The sequence below is a fragment of the Dicentrarchus labrax genome, unplaced genomic scaffold (assembly GCF_905237075.1).
Source record: "Dicentrarchus labrax unplaced genomic scaffold, dlabrax2021, whole genome shotgun sequence".
In the NCBI taxonomy this organism is placed as follows: Eukaryota; Metazoa; Chordata; class Actinopteri; family Moronidae; genus Dicentrarchus; species Dicentrarchus labrax.
Window position 1 is genome coordinate 6149246 of NW_026136710.1, and position 18208 is coordinate 6167453.

Here is an 18208-nt window from a genome sequence, read left to right on the forward strand (position 1 = left end):
GATAATAATCTGGCCCTTGTTTCACAAACTACGTGAAAGCACATCCAATTAATGTACCTGCCAAATTTGATGTCGGGCCGACCTGTGGTTCATGAGATGATACCCCCCACCCCTCTTTTTTATGCAGTTGCTCAGAAACTGATGGTGAATTTAATGAGTTCTGAGTTCACCGAAACATGCAAGCTTCACATTTCCTCAAAAGTGGTTAATGTAACAATGTAATCCAACATTATCCAGAATTTAGCAATTTAATCCTTCTCAAAACAGACTTGGAGAGATAATGTTGCACATTTTGAAAAAAACGGTTACATTAACAAATGATTAAGGTAAACTTAAGGTAAGCTCCATACGTTACTTTAATGCTATATTCTATATAAGGAGGACTGTGAGGGCTTTAGCTGGTGAAATACAAAAGTCTTGGAGAGAGATGTAAAGTGAAGGTACACTTAATTCTAAAAAAGCTAAGATCTTAAGTCAACAGTCTGAATCCTTGGGATTCAAGTGCTGGCAAATATGTGAGCAGAAGCAATGGCTTGCTCTCTGGCTGTTTATGAAAGGAACTGCCACAACTGTCAATTTTTGTCCATGAATGCAGTAAGGCAATGTCAAAGAACATGTAATACAAATGAACACTCTGCAGAAAGCAAGGACTAAATCAAAATAAAGTGACTACATAAATAGACCAGTTGAGTGTGGTTAGCCTGCTAAACATCATTTACAGTCTGCGAATAACAGACAAGCTATTCACTATGTGTACCCAGCTTGAACTATATAATAATCCAAACTTACTTTTTGTCTAACCTGCCACAATATGTATGGGGGTTAAAAAAAAGCATAATTATTCTACATCACAGAATGTAGCCATTTGTTTCAGATGAGCAGCTAAGCGAAACAAGTAAGTGTGAGTTCCTATAGAGGTTACACAATAAAAGATTCAAAATGGTTTGTATGGATCCGTAGAGTTGAGTAAAGATGCAAATGTTTAGATAGTGTGCTTTCAAACTTTTCTGAGCACAAAACTCCATTAGTTTCATTCTGACTAATCAACTAATTTCCCCTAAACACATGCTAATCCTTACACTATGCATATTCTACATGAGTCACAAAGCAACAGTCAGGGATGATGGTAAACATGTTTATATGCGTACGCCCATTCTGAAAATGTGGAAACTTTAAAAGGAATACACACAAGAACTTAATTAATGCAGTCCTCTGCTGACAATTCCTCTGGAGTTACGAGATTAAACCACTTCATTAGTGTCTCGAGAGTCAACAGACAAGAGATGAGAACGGCAGAGCTTGGGGAGAGACGAATGGGGAGACAGAGAAAGAGTAAGAGCTCGCTTTGTTAGTGTTCGAAAGAGACACTTTCAAGGCTGTAATTATGACGCAGAAAGAATGTAATTATTTTCCCAGAATGCCAGAGGGCTCCGGGTGTCTCCTAATAGTGATGGGTGACAATCTAATAGACCATAGATGTAAGTAGTGCATGGGGCTTAATTGGTGTTTAAATGTAAGTAGCTTGTCTGAACACATGCAGGCTCTCTTCTAAACGTGTCGGCAGTGCCTCCACCCTGTGATCCTGCCTGGCATGATGTGACAAATTTGATCAGAGAAAAACAGTGTCACTGTGCATCTCATGCAATCTGACAGCTTGCAGTAATAAGCCTGGGGTATTGTGAGTGTTTTAAAAACTGGTTAAGCTGTCACGTTTCGCACTTCCCCAGGGGTCCTCAAACCAAATCCATAGTTAGAAGGAGAGACGCAATGTGAATAGAGATTGCCATGGGTGACGTGAAGATGTTTTGTTGCTAGTTGCACCATGTGTCTACAGCAATGGTTCCCAACCTGGGGGTCCTGAGACCACATTGGGGGTCACCCAAGGGTCACAGTATACAGTAGGCCTTTTACTGTAGAAGGCTTACTGTATACTGTCTATATTTTAGTGAGAAAATGCACCACCCACCCCCATGTTTTGGGAGCCTGAAACAAACAAAAGTATTATTATATAAGGAAACTGTATCATCACTTAAGATATTTCCGTATTTCATTAATTAAATAAAAAAAACACTGGATTTGAAAAAGAAGCCTATTAAGTATGTATGATTGTTAGGAATTCAATATAATACATTTACGGACAAAGAGTTGTATATAAGAGCCCACAATATCAGGAGAACTCACCTTTGACATAATATTCACAGAAAACAATCTGCTCAAAAATCATCTAAATTGCTAATTTTACTCAAATTTCATGCAATTATTGGGCTCACTGTTTTTTTTTTTTGTACAGTTATTCAGTTGTTCTTTACTATAATTGTTATGCACTAAAAATAATATGAAATATACCTAAAATGTCTCACTTATTCAAGGGTTGTCAGTTTACTCAAGGATAGAAAAAGGGTCCCTTAAGGAAAAAGGTTGGGCACCACTGGTCTACACTATGAAAATTAGTAACAAGTTGTAAAGAAGAAAAAAGTAGATAGCAAGAATCACAGCTTTTTTACTTGCTATTATTCGAGTGAATAACTTTTCCAAATTAATTATCAGTGATTTGGAAAAATGATTCAGACATTTCTGCTTTACAGGATGGTAAACAGCATAGAGTGTCATCTCACTCCAAATGACTTTTTCTCACATGGGCCAAAGGGACAGAATAAATGATCCACTATAATGGATAAACCACTTTGCACCTTGTTGCTGCTTTTCCCAGGGTACTAGTGTGAACACGGCTTTATGGGAAATGAAGCATTCTCTGTATAACTCCTGCGGGAGAACTGCAGTGATGAGTTAAAACATCTGGACTCCTAATGGAAGGCTGGGTCGTGAGAACAAACCACAGAGCCTCTGTCAGATCACATTTACGCACTCTCCTCATACAGTCATTTCCTCTCCTTGCTACTCAGCCAAAAAGTCGATTCAAGAAGCTTAGTATTCTGATTGAAATCATAAATCCATTTTATTCATTTCCAGATTTTCATTTTGTAAGATCTATTATTGAAGAAAAGGCTATTGAAAGCTCAATAGGCACACTATGCAATGACATTTAGAGTAAGTCACTAAGTGATGTGGCTGGTAGCATCAGATCTCTAAGAACATCTGCTTAGAAGCAGAGTGCAGGTTGTGTGCCTGATGTGGATCATGTGACAGATGCGATGAGCAAGCTGAACTTTATTCTAATAAACGGCATAGGGGGTTACATTCGCCACCACCCCCAATACTCTGATCAGCATTTGACCCGTGACCCAGCTCACAGCCAGCTTCTAATTGTGACAAGGCACATATGGCAGATAATTATTCGGAATAATCTGTTGCCATGGTGATGGCTGACCCTGATGGCCACTGATGCACCATCTCCATGTCCAGCTCTGTGGTTGGAGGCAGTTTTGCCTCTTTGCCCTCTCAAAGTGCAGGGGATTAGAGATGTACATTATCACTTTAATCTCCTCTTTAACCCCTTCAATCAGCCCTGCAGCCCCCGCAGAGAGAGAACCAGAGCCACTCTGCTGAGCTGCATATGGCCACGGATAGACGTATGTTTTACCACTCGAGTGTTTTATGAAAGCCTAATATAAACACAAGATTTCATTCTCTCAGCGGTGCTGTCCCATCTCGGTAATCCACTTCAATCCTCTTCTCCATCAGCCCCCTTCGGTATCTCTAAGTGTGTGACCATGATATAAATACACCAAGCTACTATTGAGCTTTTGCTTACTCTTTCTCCCCCCTTCCGACAGTCTCCAAAACGGATAAACAAGCCATTCACTCTCGAGATCTATGAAATAGAAAACAGAATTTACTGGTGAGGCATCCCTCCAGAGCTGTGTGAGCATGAAATATGAAATTGCTTTGAGTCATAATTGAGTGGCAACGGCAAGATAATTTGTTTTGAGTTTAAAAAATGTTAAGATTGAAAGTGACTCAAATCAGTAACAACAGTCAAAAAGCCATTACAAAATGCATTAGGTACAAATTACCACTTTAATATGGTAATAATTCAGTTTAGAAAACAGAAGACATTTTTAAAAAGATCCCACATTTTAACAGTGATACTCATGAATCAGTCAAGTCAAGTCAAAGTTTTAGGTGGATCAAGATGACTCACACACTTTATGGAACAAATATTAGCAGTAGTATCAACACACAAAACGGGAAAGTTACGATGCAAAATACCATGCAGCTGCTGTCTTTATGTTTGTCAGGTTAGTTTACTGATAGCGTCTGGTGGGGCTCTAAGTCACCACCATCTCCATGGCCCCTGACCCGTCCTGCTACAGCCTGACAGCAGCTGTCCACATACTGCAAAAACCACAGCGCACAGCAAACACATCACAGCCATCCAAAATATAAAACCCGCTATCATCATTTTCTCTGCCCGGCTGGCTGATGATGGACAGCGCGAATTGACCCTGGGGGTGAACAAGGTCAGCCTACCAAAACAAAGGTCAGCGGGTCAGAGATTCCTCCTCTTTTCTCGCTCCTCCCTCTCACCTGTCATCTAAAAACTGTCATCGTCCCGTCCATCCTTCTCCCCTCCATCCACTCCCCTTGACCACTCTTTCCTATAGTCCTTAAGAGTTTCTCTCTTCATCTTCAACACATTTGCAATAAATCAATGTGAGCTGAGGGGCTGTAGAAATACTGTGAGTCTGATTGATTTCTTATGTTAGCACATTATAGACGCCTGTGAGGAGCCTGCCAGATTCCATTCCCCGAGTGAGAGCGGCTGAGAGAGAGAGAGCATAAGTTTAACATGCTGGGAGGATTAAAGAAAGACACTTTCAATAAAGACAACAAAGCTGAAGAACGATTTTCAAGATTTGTCTGTAATTATGTGACAATTACTGCTTCTGTCTGGTCACAAATTAAATGATGGAAAAATGGAGGATAACAAATACAGCTTTATTATTTTATTTTTTACTTTTTACAAGTTTCTCCAAGCCCTACATCTCTCTAAAGTCTCAGTATATCAGACTTTTTTTCTCATATGTTCTCTCACACTCTCTGTAGCCCATCCCCATCTCTTGCACACTTCATCTATTAGTCATTGCATCTGTAAGGAAGATTTGACTAAAGGTGGCAGACAAATGGCTGAGACCATGTGGGCAGGCTCTATAAGAGCTTTCACAGTACCAGACTAACTTATACTGGAACTACAAGTATCATATTATCTGACAATGTAGCCAGAACATTTCCATTTAACATTTACAATGGAGAGTAAAGATGAAATTGGGGTAGTGTATTGTGTAGAAAGAAAAAGGAACAGTTTTTAAGCTATATTTTAACTGTTGCTCTTAGAGTGCATCCACACAATATCTCACAAACCAAAAACAATTTCAAAAACATAGGAATGCACAGATGGATGACAAATAATGACTCTGGTTATATCAGCATGAATGGATACTAGCAATGAATGTGACTTCCTATTGGCAAGAATATTACCATGACTGAGGTGAAACTGTATGATGATATCCATACATTTGAATACTACAATTATGACTGATGTGATATACTGTGCTACTGTCAACATTTTCTCCCCTTAATGGCCTGGAACAAACCTGGGTAATCCTAAAATCCCTTATCCTCCAAAGCAGTTTAATGTCTATTCTTTATGCTTATTTATATTGTATTGAAACTTGACAATCCACTTCCAGTATAGCATGGCACTGTTTCATACACTGCCTTTGAACAGCATGTTTCAGCCATGTTTTTAATCTAATTTTAAGTGTCTCCTAACCTAATCTGATACTTCAATGTTTTGGAAAAGGTTGTTTTGAATGAGAAAATACTGGAACTGGATAGACTGTACCTTGTTTTGATAAGACAAGACATTTCACTTGACCATCTCGCCTTTATTTTCCTCCCCTTAAGACACAGCATAGGCTTTGAAAATACAGAAGTTAAACAGAATGTTTCGGATTATTACTGACAGCAAGATACAAGAGCACGAAGCTGGTCAGCCTGTCTGCCATTATTGGCCAATTTTTCAAAAGTTCAAAGAGATTTAAGCTTCTGTTTTGGACCATTTGTAATGTATTGTACAGATCCAATTTTAGTACTTGACTAGACCACAGACAGTAAGCCAAGTGAGTGAATACTGCAGTGTTTGGGCAATATTTTGTCCAAGTCCTTGCAATACGACAATCAATTACAACAACAGAACGTCTAATAAACATCCCTCTGATAAAATCTCAATATAAGCATTAAAAGCCAGCCAACTATTGATGCTATTTACTAGTATTGTGCTTGTACACTTAAATTCAAACTGTTGTTCAGTTGTATAAAATATCTCTCTTTTTTATTTTCATAAATTATGTTTTTTGTGCACTCGAGGGAATATCAATCAAACTGATTTTAGTTTATTCATTTTAAGAAGGGCGTTTATGGCATTTTTTGCAAATTAACTAATGTTTAGCCACGTTAGCTGTACGACTGTAAGGATGGCAATGCCAGCTGGACATGATAATGACGGCTTGACGGTGAACGTAGCAAACATTATTGTCACTGTGAGCATGTCAGCATGCTAACATAAGCATTTAGCTCACTGATGTGGCAAAGTACAGCGTCACAGAGCCGCTATCGTGGCTGTAGATTGTACAGTAATAGAATCAGTACAGTATTAAGGAGATTAGAGAACGTATACTATAGATTAATTTGTTAAAGAGGTCAAATATATCCATTAAGTTAAATGGTTGCCTGTATATTTTCCTCAATTTATCTCATACTTTTTTTTTTTTTTTTTGCACAATTAACAAGTTCAAAAATCCTCATCACATTTATAATATACTCACTTTTTTACAGTGGTTGCTTTTTCTGTAATGTACTACATTAACTGGAGAATATGTGCATGTGTCTGGTTTTATGTGTCTGCTTGCACAGAGGGTGTCTCTATGTGTGAGTGTTTGTTTCTCTGAGGAATATGTCCTGTTCTCCATGCTGCCAAGTTCCACAACATCAGCAGAAACTACTGGTCTGCAGTGCTCTACATTTCCATATCCAATCTCATTCAGACTTAGGTCTGGCCGAGAGGTGCAGAATTTCACCAGAGGAAACAAGACAAACCAAATATAGTAAATATGAGTTTGTCTACTGCGGCCATAGCAGAAACTGGCCTGAAATGAGATCCAAGTTGAAACATGCAGAAAACATAATGTGTTCCCTTCCCGTTAATGAAAAACACAAACCAGATGGTGTATGACAGAGCCACTTTTGATAAGTCTGATTTTTTTTTGTAATGGGCCAAGAACAATAAAATGTTTCTTCCCAAAGATATAATTATTCCAGCTATATGAGCTAGGGAGGGGATTTTTTTTAACATCAATCCATCTCCTACATTTTTTGATTGATTTAATGTTTGAATAATTTAAAGAGAGGATTTTGGAATAACAACAAGCCATGGGAGTGACTCCTACAATTCCTCATTTATTCAAATGTGCCACTTTCCCTCAGCACATCTGAATAATGGCACACAGTGTGCCAGATTGAATTTTTGATGATGAATAAATAATGGATGTTGGTGGATAAGTCTGTTAATATATTAGCCATGAGTTTGTCATAACTGTTTAATAGGATAGCTGCGATAAATACATCTCTGCATCTCTTTGTGCCTCCATCTCTGTCTGTCTAGTTCTGAATATTTTCACGCATCACTTCATTTTTTATCTCTCTCCTAAAACTATCCTCACTCCTAATATTTTTCTCATCCTCCTATCAGTCACCCAACCTCTTCCGTGACGTTTCTTCTCACTCTGCTTATGACAGATGTAAAAACAGATACATTTTTTGTTTCAGTTGAGTGACCATCCTGTCATCTGTCAACGAGAACTGTTTTGAAATGCATGGATAATACTGATGATACGCTAACCACAAGATATGGCTTATGGTCAGTATTATCCTTGTGGCATTTATTTTTAAAAAAGGGAACTGTACTTGTTTTTTGTGCAGGATGTCATCAATTCACATGTCAAGTTTGGTTTGTTAAAAGCAAAGCACCTGTCCCTGAAACAAAAACATATATCTGTGAAAATGACTGAGGTTTTTCTGATGCATTCAGTCAACGTGGCAAAGGATAACAAGGTGATCTTTATTTTTTTGCATCCAATTCACAGATCAAGAATACTACATACTAGGGACAACAAGGATTTCTCAGCATCATCCTTCTACTCAATTAATGTTGCTATTAACCTTGAGACACCTGATGGTGCCTGGCTCATAATGATGCTATTATGTTGTCAACGTTAGCTTAAGCAAGTCATTAGCAGGTAAATATATGAAGTCAGTTTGCTGAGGAAATGACTCCATTTGGCTCAGAGGAGAACCAATAATTTGATTTTGCAGAGACTACCAAGTATGAGAGAGTTAGAGAGCAACGCAGCTCAATCACAGGCACACTGGCAGTTTAACACCAAGATTAAAAAAAGGCCCTCTGTGCGCTAGCAGTGGAACAGATGCCACACTCTAGCATCACTATTTTAACAATGAGCTCTGGCTAGCCGCCAGCCATTCTCTGTGTTCCATCAGTTTTTAGTGTGATTGTGTTTAACTGGTTTATGTTGAGTTAAAACTGCCCTCTCATCCTCCTTCCTGTGTCCTGTAATATTCTTCTGCTCCAGATCCGGTGGCCAGAGTAGACTGATGGCTTGATTAAACTTCTCAATTTATCATAAATTATTCACTGGATTTTCAAGGTCTAATTAATTCCCTTTTTATTTACTGTTCAGTCTGCATTCTTAGTCCGACACATGACCCATCACAAAGGGGAACTGCGTGTGTGCGTGATTTGTTGTGCTTGCGCGCTTGAATGCATGAGTATTCGAGAGCGTTGATTAATGACGAGCACTGGGAAAAAAAAAAGAAGAAAGAAAGTCCATTATGTTGTGGTAAGTGTGTCCCTTTAAAAAGCAGGCCCCTAATCTCGCATCTCTGTTTGATCAAGACTCAAGCGTCACATGAACGTAGCTCTTTAACTCTTAGATTGAAATCGCCACGAGGAAATTGGACACTTCTCACTGCAAATATGGAGATAGAACCCAATCTGTCAGTGGAATGGGGCTGGCTAGTTGTCCATCAAGATGACTGAACTCTGTAACACGTGCACACACTGTGTCTCTCTCATCCTTCACTCAACCACTACCTCATTTCCAGCCCACTATTTTCCCTCATTCTGCACACCTCTCATCTGCCTTTTGCAGGTGATTTCCAATGCATTTTTAATGATGATAGCAGGGAAGTGAATGATAGATTGCAGAATGGTGATATTAAAGTCTTCCAGAGTGAAATAGGGGGAAAATATGCATTTATCTTTACTTCAGAGTGTTTTTGTTTCATGTGCATGACTATTTCTTTCTGAACAGATATTGCACACGCGCACGCACACACACACACACACACACACACACACACAAACATGCACGAGGGACTGAATCCTGCAGATGGAAATCTAATGCCTTAGCTTGCCTAGTCTCCCTCTCTCTCTCACTCTCTCTCACACTTTTAGCTCTTCTACTGTGAAACCCTGCCCATCAGGTCAGCTTGCTGACACATCTATCAATACATGCTCTGGGAGGCAGGGTATAACCTTGCCCTGCCGTACCTTCCTGATGTTTCCTACTCTGCCTTACTTTCTTCACATCCATACAAAGGACACAAAGACACAGAAGGAACAGTGTGACAATCTATTACCATTATGCTCACCCACACATACTGTATACCAACATTGTGAGTACACACACACTAACGAACACAAAAGCATGCGTAGTGCATAAAATCAACACAATTACCAAGAATCACGAATCAAATACATACAATTACTCTCTATTGCAGCTGTTGTTTTGGATGCGAGGGAGCCTTTGGTGATGCTGTGGGGCTCCCTTGATGAGCCTTGATGAGTAACTGATCCAAGAGTCAAATGTGGAAAAAGACTGCCTTTCCTCCAACAGCAATGTGTCCTTTGTTTGAAGTATGTGAAATTTTGAGCAGCTGGAATATATCTGCGTCATCTTGCAAAAGGTACATGTGCCCCCAGCTAGCCCGCTGCCTGCTCAACACTGATCTGGGACCTACAGTGATTCATACTTTCCAACCCTCCTGTGTCCTTTCTACTTTACTCTGGGTTACTCTTTTGTTTCTCTACTCTGGCTCTATTTTTTTTATTCTTATGCTTTTATCGACTGTTTATATACTCATTCCTTTCCTTCTTTGCCATGCCATCTTTTTTCTCTCAAGGCCTCATGGCCACCTTACAGCACCAGAAATCTGATATTGAAATGCCCCGTTTCTTTGTGTCAGCAAGAGATATAGAGAGGGAGGAAAAGAGAAAAAGATGTAGAAGAGTGTGAGGGTCAGATGACGAAGGTGGTTGGAGGATGAGAAAGACCAAAAGCACATGGGACGGCCGCTGTCATTTAAAATGGTCAGACTAGTAAAGTCCCTAGTTTTACATGGCCACTATACATGCACATTCCACAAAATGGCTCCATCTGTCTGCAGCAGAAACCTAAACAAAATAACACACTGCTCCATTAAGGTACTAAATCACTTTCTATGTAAAAGCACTCTTCACTTACGTAACGACTTGACAGTAATGGCTCGTTACAGCTTTGATCCACCAACACACACACTCCTCTCACACATTCATACCTTCATTCTAACAATAGGCCTACACTCCTATGAACCACTTAGGTTTTTGATCCCACAATTCAACAATGCTAAAGCAATGGGTCTCAAGCTTATACAATATATAGATGTCTCCTCAGCTAAAAAGAAGATGATGTTGTATGTAATGATAAAAACGGATCAAAAGAAGAGAGGCGATTAAAGAAGCATTTGTGTGTGAGGAGAACATGCCACTGGAAGATGAAAAACACAGTGAAACATTAAGGCTTTGAAATTCATTATAGTGCATGTCAATATAAAGGTGGCATTGTTGTGAAGAGCAGTATGAAAGTGAAATCAATGACACTGAGGGATTGTTTTTCTTGATAAATTGAATAACTCTCCCTCTGGTCCCACCCCCATATTCTTGTTTAAAAGGAACAATGGATGGATAGAAGCACATGATCACACACGCACAGCATGCACAGACTCACACACAAATATATCACACTGTCTTTTAACTGTCTTTATATAGAGTGCAACTGTTAAACACATACTGCAGCAAACACAAAGACTGGCATGGCCCAATTTGATCAGTCTCTCCTCTGAGATAGTTCTTTCCATGTCAATTTACAGATGCAGGAATATAACACAGACAATGTGTACACACACACACAAGGTAAACACAGAAACCTTGTCAAACACTCGCATTACAAGTGTTAAAAACATATCACACTACAAACTACTTCTTGTGAGAGTTTACATCTGCACAGACCCAGGCACAAACACACACAAACTAACCGTGAGAAAGGTAAAATAGTGATCTGACAAACGGATTAAACCCTTTTGGGGCTTGAAAACCTTAGCTGGTGGTGTTTCCTCGATGCCACCCAGAGCAGGGCCGGGGAGACAGAAGCGGAGGTTGTTAGAGTTGCTCTGCTGCCATAGCAGGACCCCCCACAGGGAAATCACAGGTCCAGTGAACCAGAGAACTTTCTCTGCTTTGCTCTGCTCCAGTCCACACTGCCTCCTATACCCCCAGCCAGCTCAGCAGGTTCATTAGTCTGACAAGGGTACCCACAAAACCAGTCAGCCCACATCTCTCAGTACATACAGTCACACAGTACAAAGCTACAGTCTTCACCTCTCAACTCTATGTGACTGAAAAGTCCTCTCACATGTTAGCGGTGCCAAGAAACATGTCTTCCACACAAGTCTAAGGAACATATACTTAACACGTATGATTTGGGCTGGCCCCTCACCCACTGAGTCAGTACATAAAGCGGAAGGATAGCAGTGGTAGGGCAACAAGGGCAGCTACCAGAGGGGACTGTCCTGTACACATATACTGTCAATGGTTGTACAATACAGGTGTTTGCTACACAAACTAACACTGCTGGGCTAACAGTGTTCTCAGTTAGAGTAACCCACTACTGGAATATAGTCTACCCACTGAACTAAGAGAGTGCAGTAATTACCTAACCTTAGGACAAACCAAACTTGCAACCATTAGTAATCTTACCACCTTATCTTTGCCACTGCCTTTACATAACTGTTTTTATATACCTGTCACTTTTTTATTGTACTTATGTATTATATTGTATTGTATTGTTCTTGTAGTACTTGTTAAAGTACTGTACTGATATTGTGCACTAATTTGTTATAACCTGCCCAGGGACTACAAATGAAAATGAGCTTATTAGGTAACTCCAGCATATTAACATTGAAGTTTATTGAAATAAATAAATAAATCAGATTATCGTTTTGAAATACAGCATTATTAGTAGAGCTAAAGAAGTAATCTAAATCGCAGTTTGAAAGGTTGCAATTTTTTAAATGGCAAGATATGGCATATTTATAATTTACATTAAGCAGTGCCTTAACAAGCTGTTGCCAGTGAAAGTTTAAGCTGGCAGATGTTGATTTCATCTGCTATAATGTCAAATGCAAATTTACTCAGTTATAGTGAATTAACATTAATTCTTTGAGTTGGCACAACAACACAACAGAAATCTTGGATGTTGCCTGGTTAAGATGCTCACTCTTGGCATGCTGATGTTTGCGAAAAGTTGTCCAAATGTGGTTTTGAAGTAGAAACACAGGACTGTATAACTTTTGATGTTTGAAAAAGTACCCAACAAATGTAAATTGTAATATTGGTCAGGAACAAAATCCTATTAATAATTTAATAGTTTTTATTGTAAGGTATGTAGAAAGATGTGTACATGAAGGATTATCAAACTTCTACATTCTGCCTGATGTGTCCCAGTTACCACATGTGGGAGACGAGGTGCATTAAAATGAGTTAGTGTAGATTGATAAATCCTGGCAGAGGAAGTTGTATGTGTGTGTGGACCATGGCTGTCATGCAAGCCTGGTATAATTTCTGAGCTGTGTTGCTGCAGAGTGTGTTTTGATAGATGTGGGCCTACAGTGTGTGCTGTCAAGCCAAACCATCCCCCTTTTTTCAGCTTTGTATTGGATTTGTTGGAGATACATAAACATCCTAGTTAATCGATTTGCTAACTTATTGATGTGATTTTGTGACTTTGATATGTTCTTTTTGTTGCCCTATGGTGCTAAAGTGAAGCTTTACCTATAAAAATCCAACAAATTGTCTGCAAAATATATACCTCTTTAGTGAATGTGTGTGTGTGTGTGTGTGTGTGTGTGTGTGTGTGTGTGTGTGTGTGTTCGTGCATTTTACTGTGTGAGCTGGCAAGGCGATGCTATGGTATTCTACTCATACACAAACAGTCCTTTCAGTGGTTTGGAAAGTTTGAAGTTCTCAGAGTGTTATTGATCAGCCAAGTGGGAAACCCACTGGGCATCACTGAATTCTCAGCTATACTTGTGTGTGTGTGTGGGGGGGGGGGTTAAGACATATATACTGTAAAGATATAGTGCGTGTTTCTGTATATGTGTGTGTGTGTACATATCACATGTATGATATTCAATTCAGACAAAAGACTAGTTGCTCACACTCTGAATGAATGAGAAGAATGATGCCATAGAAACAGCTATAGCAAACAGCCCTATAAGAAATCTGGCAAGCATTCCAAAAAATCAATATTGGTGTTTTTACAGCACAATATTACATCCCTTGTTTATTGTGTTTCTTGTGTGGAATTACATTTTTCCCAAGCAATCTTGGAGAAAAGAAGGGAGTGTATCAAGCAAGAACTTTAACAAAGTTTACACCATTTTCCTCACATGGTGAAAATGGCAGGCCGGGGCCTTGGTCTACATCAGCGTTCATTCCTTTTCAGCGCAAATACTTGTGAAGGTTTCACTGTTGTACACACTCGTTATACTCATGGTAGCCATTTTGTTTCTTTTAAATATCTAATAAAGTTAAAAGCATCTCTGATCATGTAGCCTTCAGTCTCTGTTGCCTATTAGCCAGCAAATTAGATTTAAAAGCTAATTTTAAGTTGCACTTGAAGCTCCGTTTTATTCTAACTGGCCTCCATCTGTTACAAAAGGGCACGGGGGACAGCTCACCTACAGCAACAAATCAAATATGCAGAGTTACCAGACAAATACTGGGCCATGTTTTGTAATATCAAAAGAACCTGAGACCACAAGAGATCTCTATTAACCGATCCCTACCCACTGGGTCTGAAATGACTGTGTCAATAGCACAAGGCTGGAGATAAAGGTCTGGTGTTACTGCTCAAGATTACAGAGAGAGACAGGCTGACACACACACAGAGGACGAGTATTTATGTGCGTCTGTAGCAAAATAACAAGTGCAGCAGAAGGAGACAGATAGATGTAGGGAGGAGAAGGACAGATAGCAACATTAGCCATCCCCATTTCCCACAACCTCTCATCTCATCCAACATTCCCCGATGCTGTCTGATCCGGAGTGCTGGGGTTAAGGGACGTGTTTTGCCTTTTCATCCTCTAGGCTTACCACTCAGCATATCAGAGCTTCATTTAGTCATTCATATTTATTTCTTGAAGGCCACAGAAATGAAGAAGAATCTATATTAATCACATCAGATATCCTTTTCCTTGCAAAAACCTATTTTTTTTTTCAGGGCAGTTTACTGATCCGAGACAGAGATTTGAGGTATTACAGGACACACACTCATCAAATTAAAACCCAGGGCAGAGATATTTGCTATTTGCGTGACCTTTCAGTGGATATAACAGAGGCAAAGCAGCTTGTCGGCAGCAGGCTAAATATTGGTCATATATCCTCTTAGTCATTGATCAGCTCCACCTCAGAAGTATTACATGAAAATCAGCCAACTGTGATATATGAAAAATTAACCACAGCCTTCTGTGAATCGGTACTAATGGAACTATATGTTATAAAACTCAAACAATGGGTCAGAGTGCCGCTATGTAAATGACTCACACTAAGCCATGAAGCACAAGACAGGAGGCTACATATTTTCTAGCACCTGTCAAGGATTGTAAATTAGAGTAAATATGCCACAAATTTCCTTCTATCTTATCTGAATGACACAACCCACATACACTGAAAAACTGAGAGCAAACAAATGTATTTTTAAGTAGTATTCCTGTAGAGAAAGTCGTGGTGAAAGAGCCAGTCTGAGAAAGCAAACTGTTCATTTTTTAAAAAGAGTGATTATACCATTTACATTCCCTGCTGCAGCTTTCTTTCCATAACAGGTGAATTCATTTGGACAGCAATCGCCAGTTATTAAAAAGTGCAGGGTCCCTGTGCAAAAATGCAGCAATGTATCATTCCTGATATCCTTCTAAGTCAAAACATTTTGCACCGGCTCTGAGGAACTTTCCCCATCAGCACCTTCACATTATTTTTCAGTGATCTGTCGCATAATAACTAAAATCTCATGGGTAAGTGGACACGAAAGGTAAATCATTCTGCGTGTTTCCAGAAGGCGCCAAGCTCTCTCAGTGCCCCGAAATCCGATTCCGTTGTGCCAAGGGGAGCCCTCTCCCTCATGGGCTGTCAATAACCCTCCACTGACCTTGTGAAAACACATTGACTATTCCCCAAAGTGAGCTTGTCTGGCTGCAACACAACGCACGTCCGCTCCTGTCTCAATTCATCCGAGCGGGAGACTGTTGGCCTGAAGAGCTCTGGAGTGTTAATGGCTATTGAAGAATGTATGTGTGCACTGTTTCAACACACAATTCGATTTCCAGACATCCAATTCGAAAGCAGCTCACATTTACATGGGAAGAAAAATCAGAGAATATTTGGTGAAGATTCAGCTGAGATGCGCAAACAACTGCCGGCCTCACACATTAATTTCCTGCTGTAATTTTACCATTATTCTCCCCAGTGCCTCTATTTGTATCCCAAGTAGTCAAACTAACACTTTGGAGCGTAGTGTCACGGTAAACAGAAGTAGCTATGGGGATTGTGTGATTTGCGGGTGGGTTTAGATATTATGACAGCAACAGAAGTGCCAGTGCCCGGGTAGTCGGGAAAAAGCTTATGTACTGTCTCTACAGTGCAGAGATTCGCCCAAGAGCCACATCACCAAACTCGGCGTGGTAACACTGCACCAAGCAGATGCACCACTCCTCACAAACCCATAGCGCAATAGGTTGTGTGAACATACCTGGTTTTTATGCCGAGTCCCATCTTCGAGTTCAGAAGAGCTGTTCATGATTCCCCATCGGTCATTTAGCATCCTACGAAGAATCTGCACATCAGATCCGCCTGTGTGTTCCAGGCGACAGAGAATAAAGCCGCTCTTTTTGAAGTCTTTACCTGTGATTTAGCTACTCCATTGAAAAATGGGCTATTTAACGTTAAAAAAGAAGGGAAACACAACTACTTCTGCGGCTCAGCAACCGCACACCGCACAAATTACGCACCAAAATTCCTCCCGAGAGTCTCCTGATTATCTGGCGGTTATTCCAATTAAAAATAATTGAAAAAAGTGTTTACAGGCTCCAGGGTTTGTAACTTGACTCACAGATGCAGCACAATTATACTGAATTTAACAAAAACAAAAAGATTATGCCCAAATGATCCCCAAAGCACCGGGCGCAGTCCTTTTACTCCATAAAAAGGAATCGACAGAAATCTTCTTTGGCTCAGATTGCAAAGTGCAACCTGACCATTCTGTCCATCCACTCCAGTTTCCAGGACACTTGGAGACGACAGGTTAGCCCAGACTATGTCCAGTTAAGGCTGAACAGGTAAAGACAGGATGGGATAGGGTCGCAGAGCTGCCGCGTTCCCTTTACTCGTTAATTCGGCGAGAAGATCCCGACACCGAGCCAAGGGGGATGGATAGAGCCTCCTTTATTCGCGCCAGGCTGCTGTTGCTGGTATTTCACAGAGATGCCTTTGACAAGACGGGTACGGGGAGATTAGCGAGCTCCGCTTGTGTGCCGCACGGGGCGCTCCGTGCCTCCGACTGTCAATCAACGCGTCCCTTCGCTACGCGCAGCGCGCTCAGCGTTCCCTCCCTGTGCCGCCCTGCCCTCGACTGCTGTGCCACAGCCACCCCGACGTGGACCCTCCTATTCCACTGCAACCCCAACAGCAAATTGTTGTAAATGTATCGTGTACACAGACTTTGTAATAGGAGAATGTAACATAATACCGGACCGGACTGCGGCTGCAATCCCCATGAAAATCTAATAAAAGTTGCAACAATTTTCAAGGCTCGTCATATAAGGGATACCTGACTTGGTTTAGTAATTATCTCTAAGTGTTAATGACTAGGTGTGACATCACCCAGCACTTCTAATTTAAGTGACAGCCTTTAGAAGTAGGTCTGCTTGTTTTTGAGTTTAAAGGAGAGGAACCTCACTATAGCAGGAAAAAAAGATGAAACAGAATATTAAACTGAAGCAACTGTCTCATTTATTTCACAGAAATCAGATTTAAACCACCAGAGTACTTCCCTACATTCACACAAGTTTATCTGAGGCCAGCCCTGAGATAATTGGACATGGTTTGTAAAATAGAAGGTCAGGACTTAATGTAGACGAAATGCTAGATACAGTAAACATATAGCTGAATCTATGCAAAGCAAGTATGACTCCATTTGACAATATTAGCAAAGGCTAAAAAAAACCAGAAGAATAATAATGAAAGAGAATTCCCCAGCTGTGATTTGGTTTTAGAGGTTTGTCTCAAAAAAGCATTTTCTTTTGGCCTTTCCCTCAATGTGTATTAAACCAGTAATTATGATTATCACAGAGAACTTGAATAACTCAGCTGGGTTAAGAGTCCTTAAGTTTGAACGTGTCATATAAATTAACCAGCAGGTTCTTACAGAAATCAATTCCCACAGGTTTCAGTGTACTCAGTTGCTGGTGACAGGCAGCACAGCAGCACACAAATACCTCCCCTCTCTTGTACACAAAGTCATTACTGTCAATAATGTGGCCCACACTAGTGGTCTGTTTTTGTTCGTTAAGGTATTTTGATAGACAGATGATTAGAGCTCTAATCATTGGTGCAGGGACCAAGCCAGGAGTGAGATCACTTATCCTTGTGATGAACCTGCATTCAAAAAAGGGGGAGGGGGGAAGGATGAAAAATGCTAAATAGGGTCACAGCTACACAATGTGCAGTGTCAGCAGTTCTGACATCCACCAGTGAATTGAGGGTATGTTGTTAAAGGTGGAATAGTTATGTAATGGATGA

General features: G+C 40.2%; 1 protein-coding gene across 2 annotated transcripts in view; it reads right to left on the reverse strand.

Annotated features, from left to right (window-relative positions):
* The window catches only part of fibcd1b (fibrinogen C domain containing 1b), a 95006-nt gene extending 77963 nt beyond the window's left edge, over positions 1-17043 (reverse strand). For both annotated transcript variants that reach the window (XM_051411726.1, XM_051411725.1), the window contains exon 1: positions 16161-17043. In XM_051411726.1, coding sequence (XP_051267686.1) covers positions 16161-16232 — 72 coding nt within the window. In that variant the 5' untranslated portion in view covers positions 16233-17043. The remainder of the gene's footprint in view (positions 1-16160) is intronic.
* Between the last annotated feature and the right edge of the window lie 1165 nt (positions 17044-18208).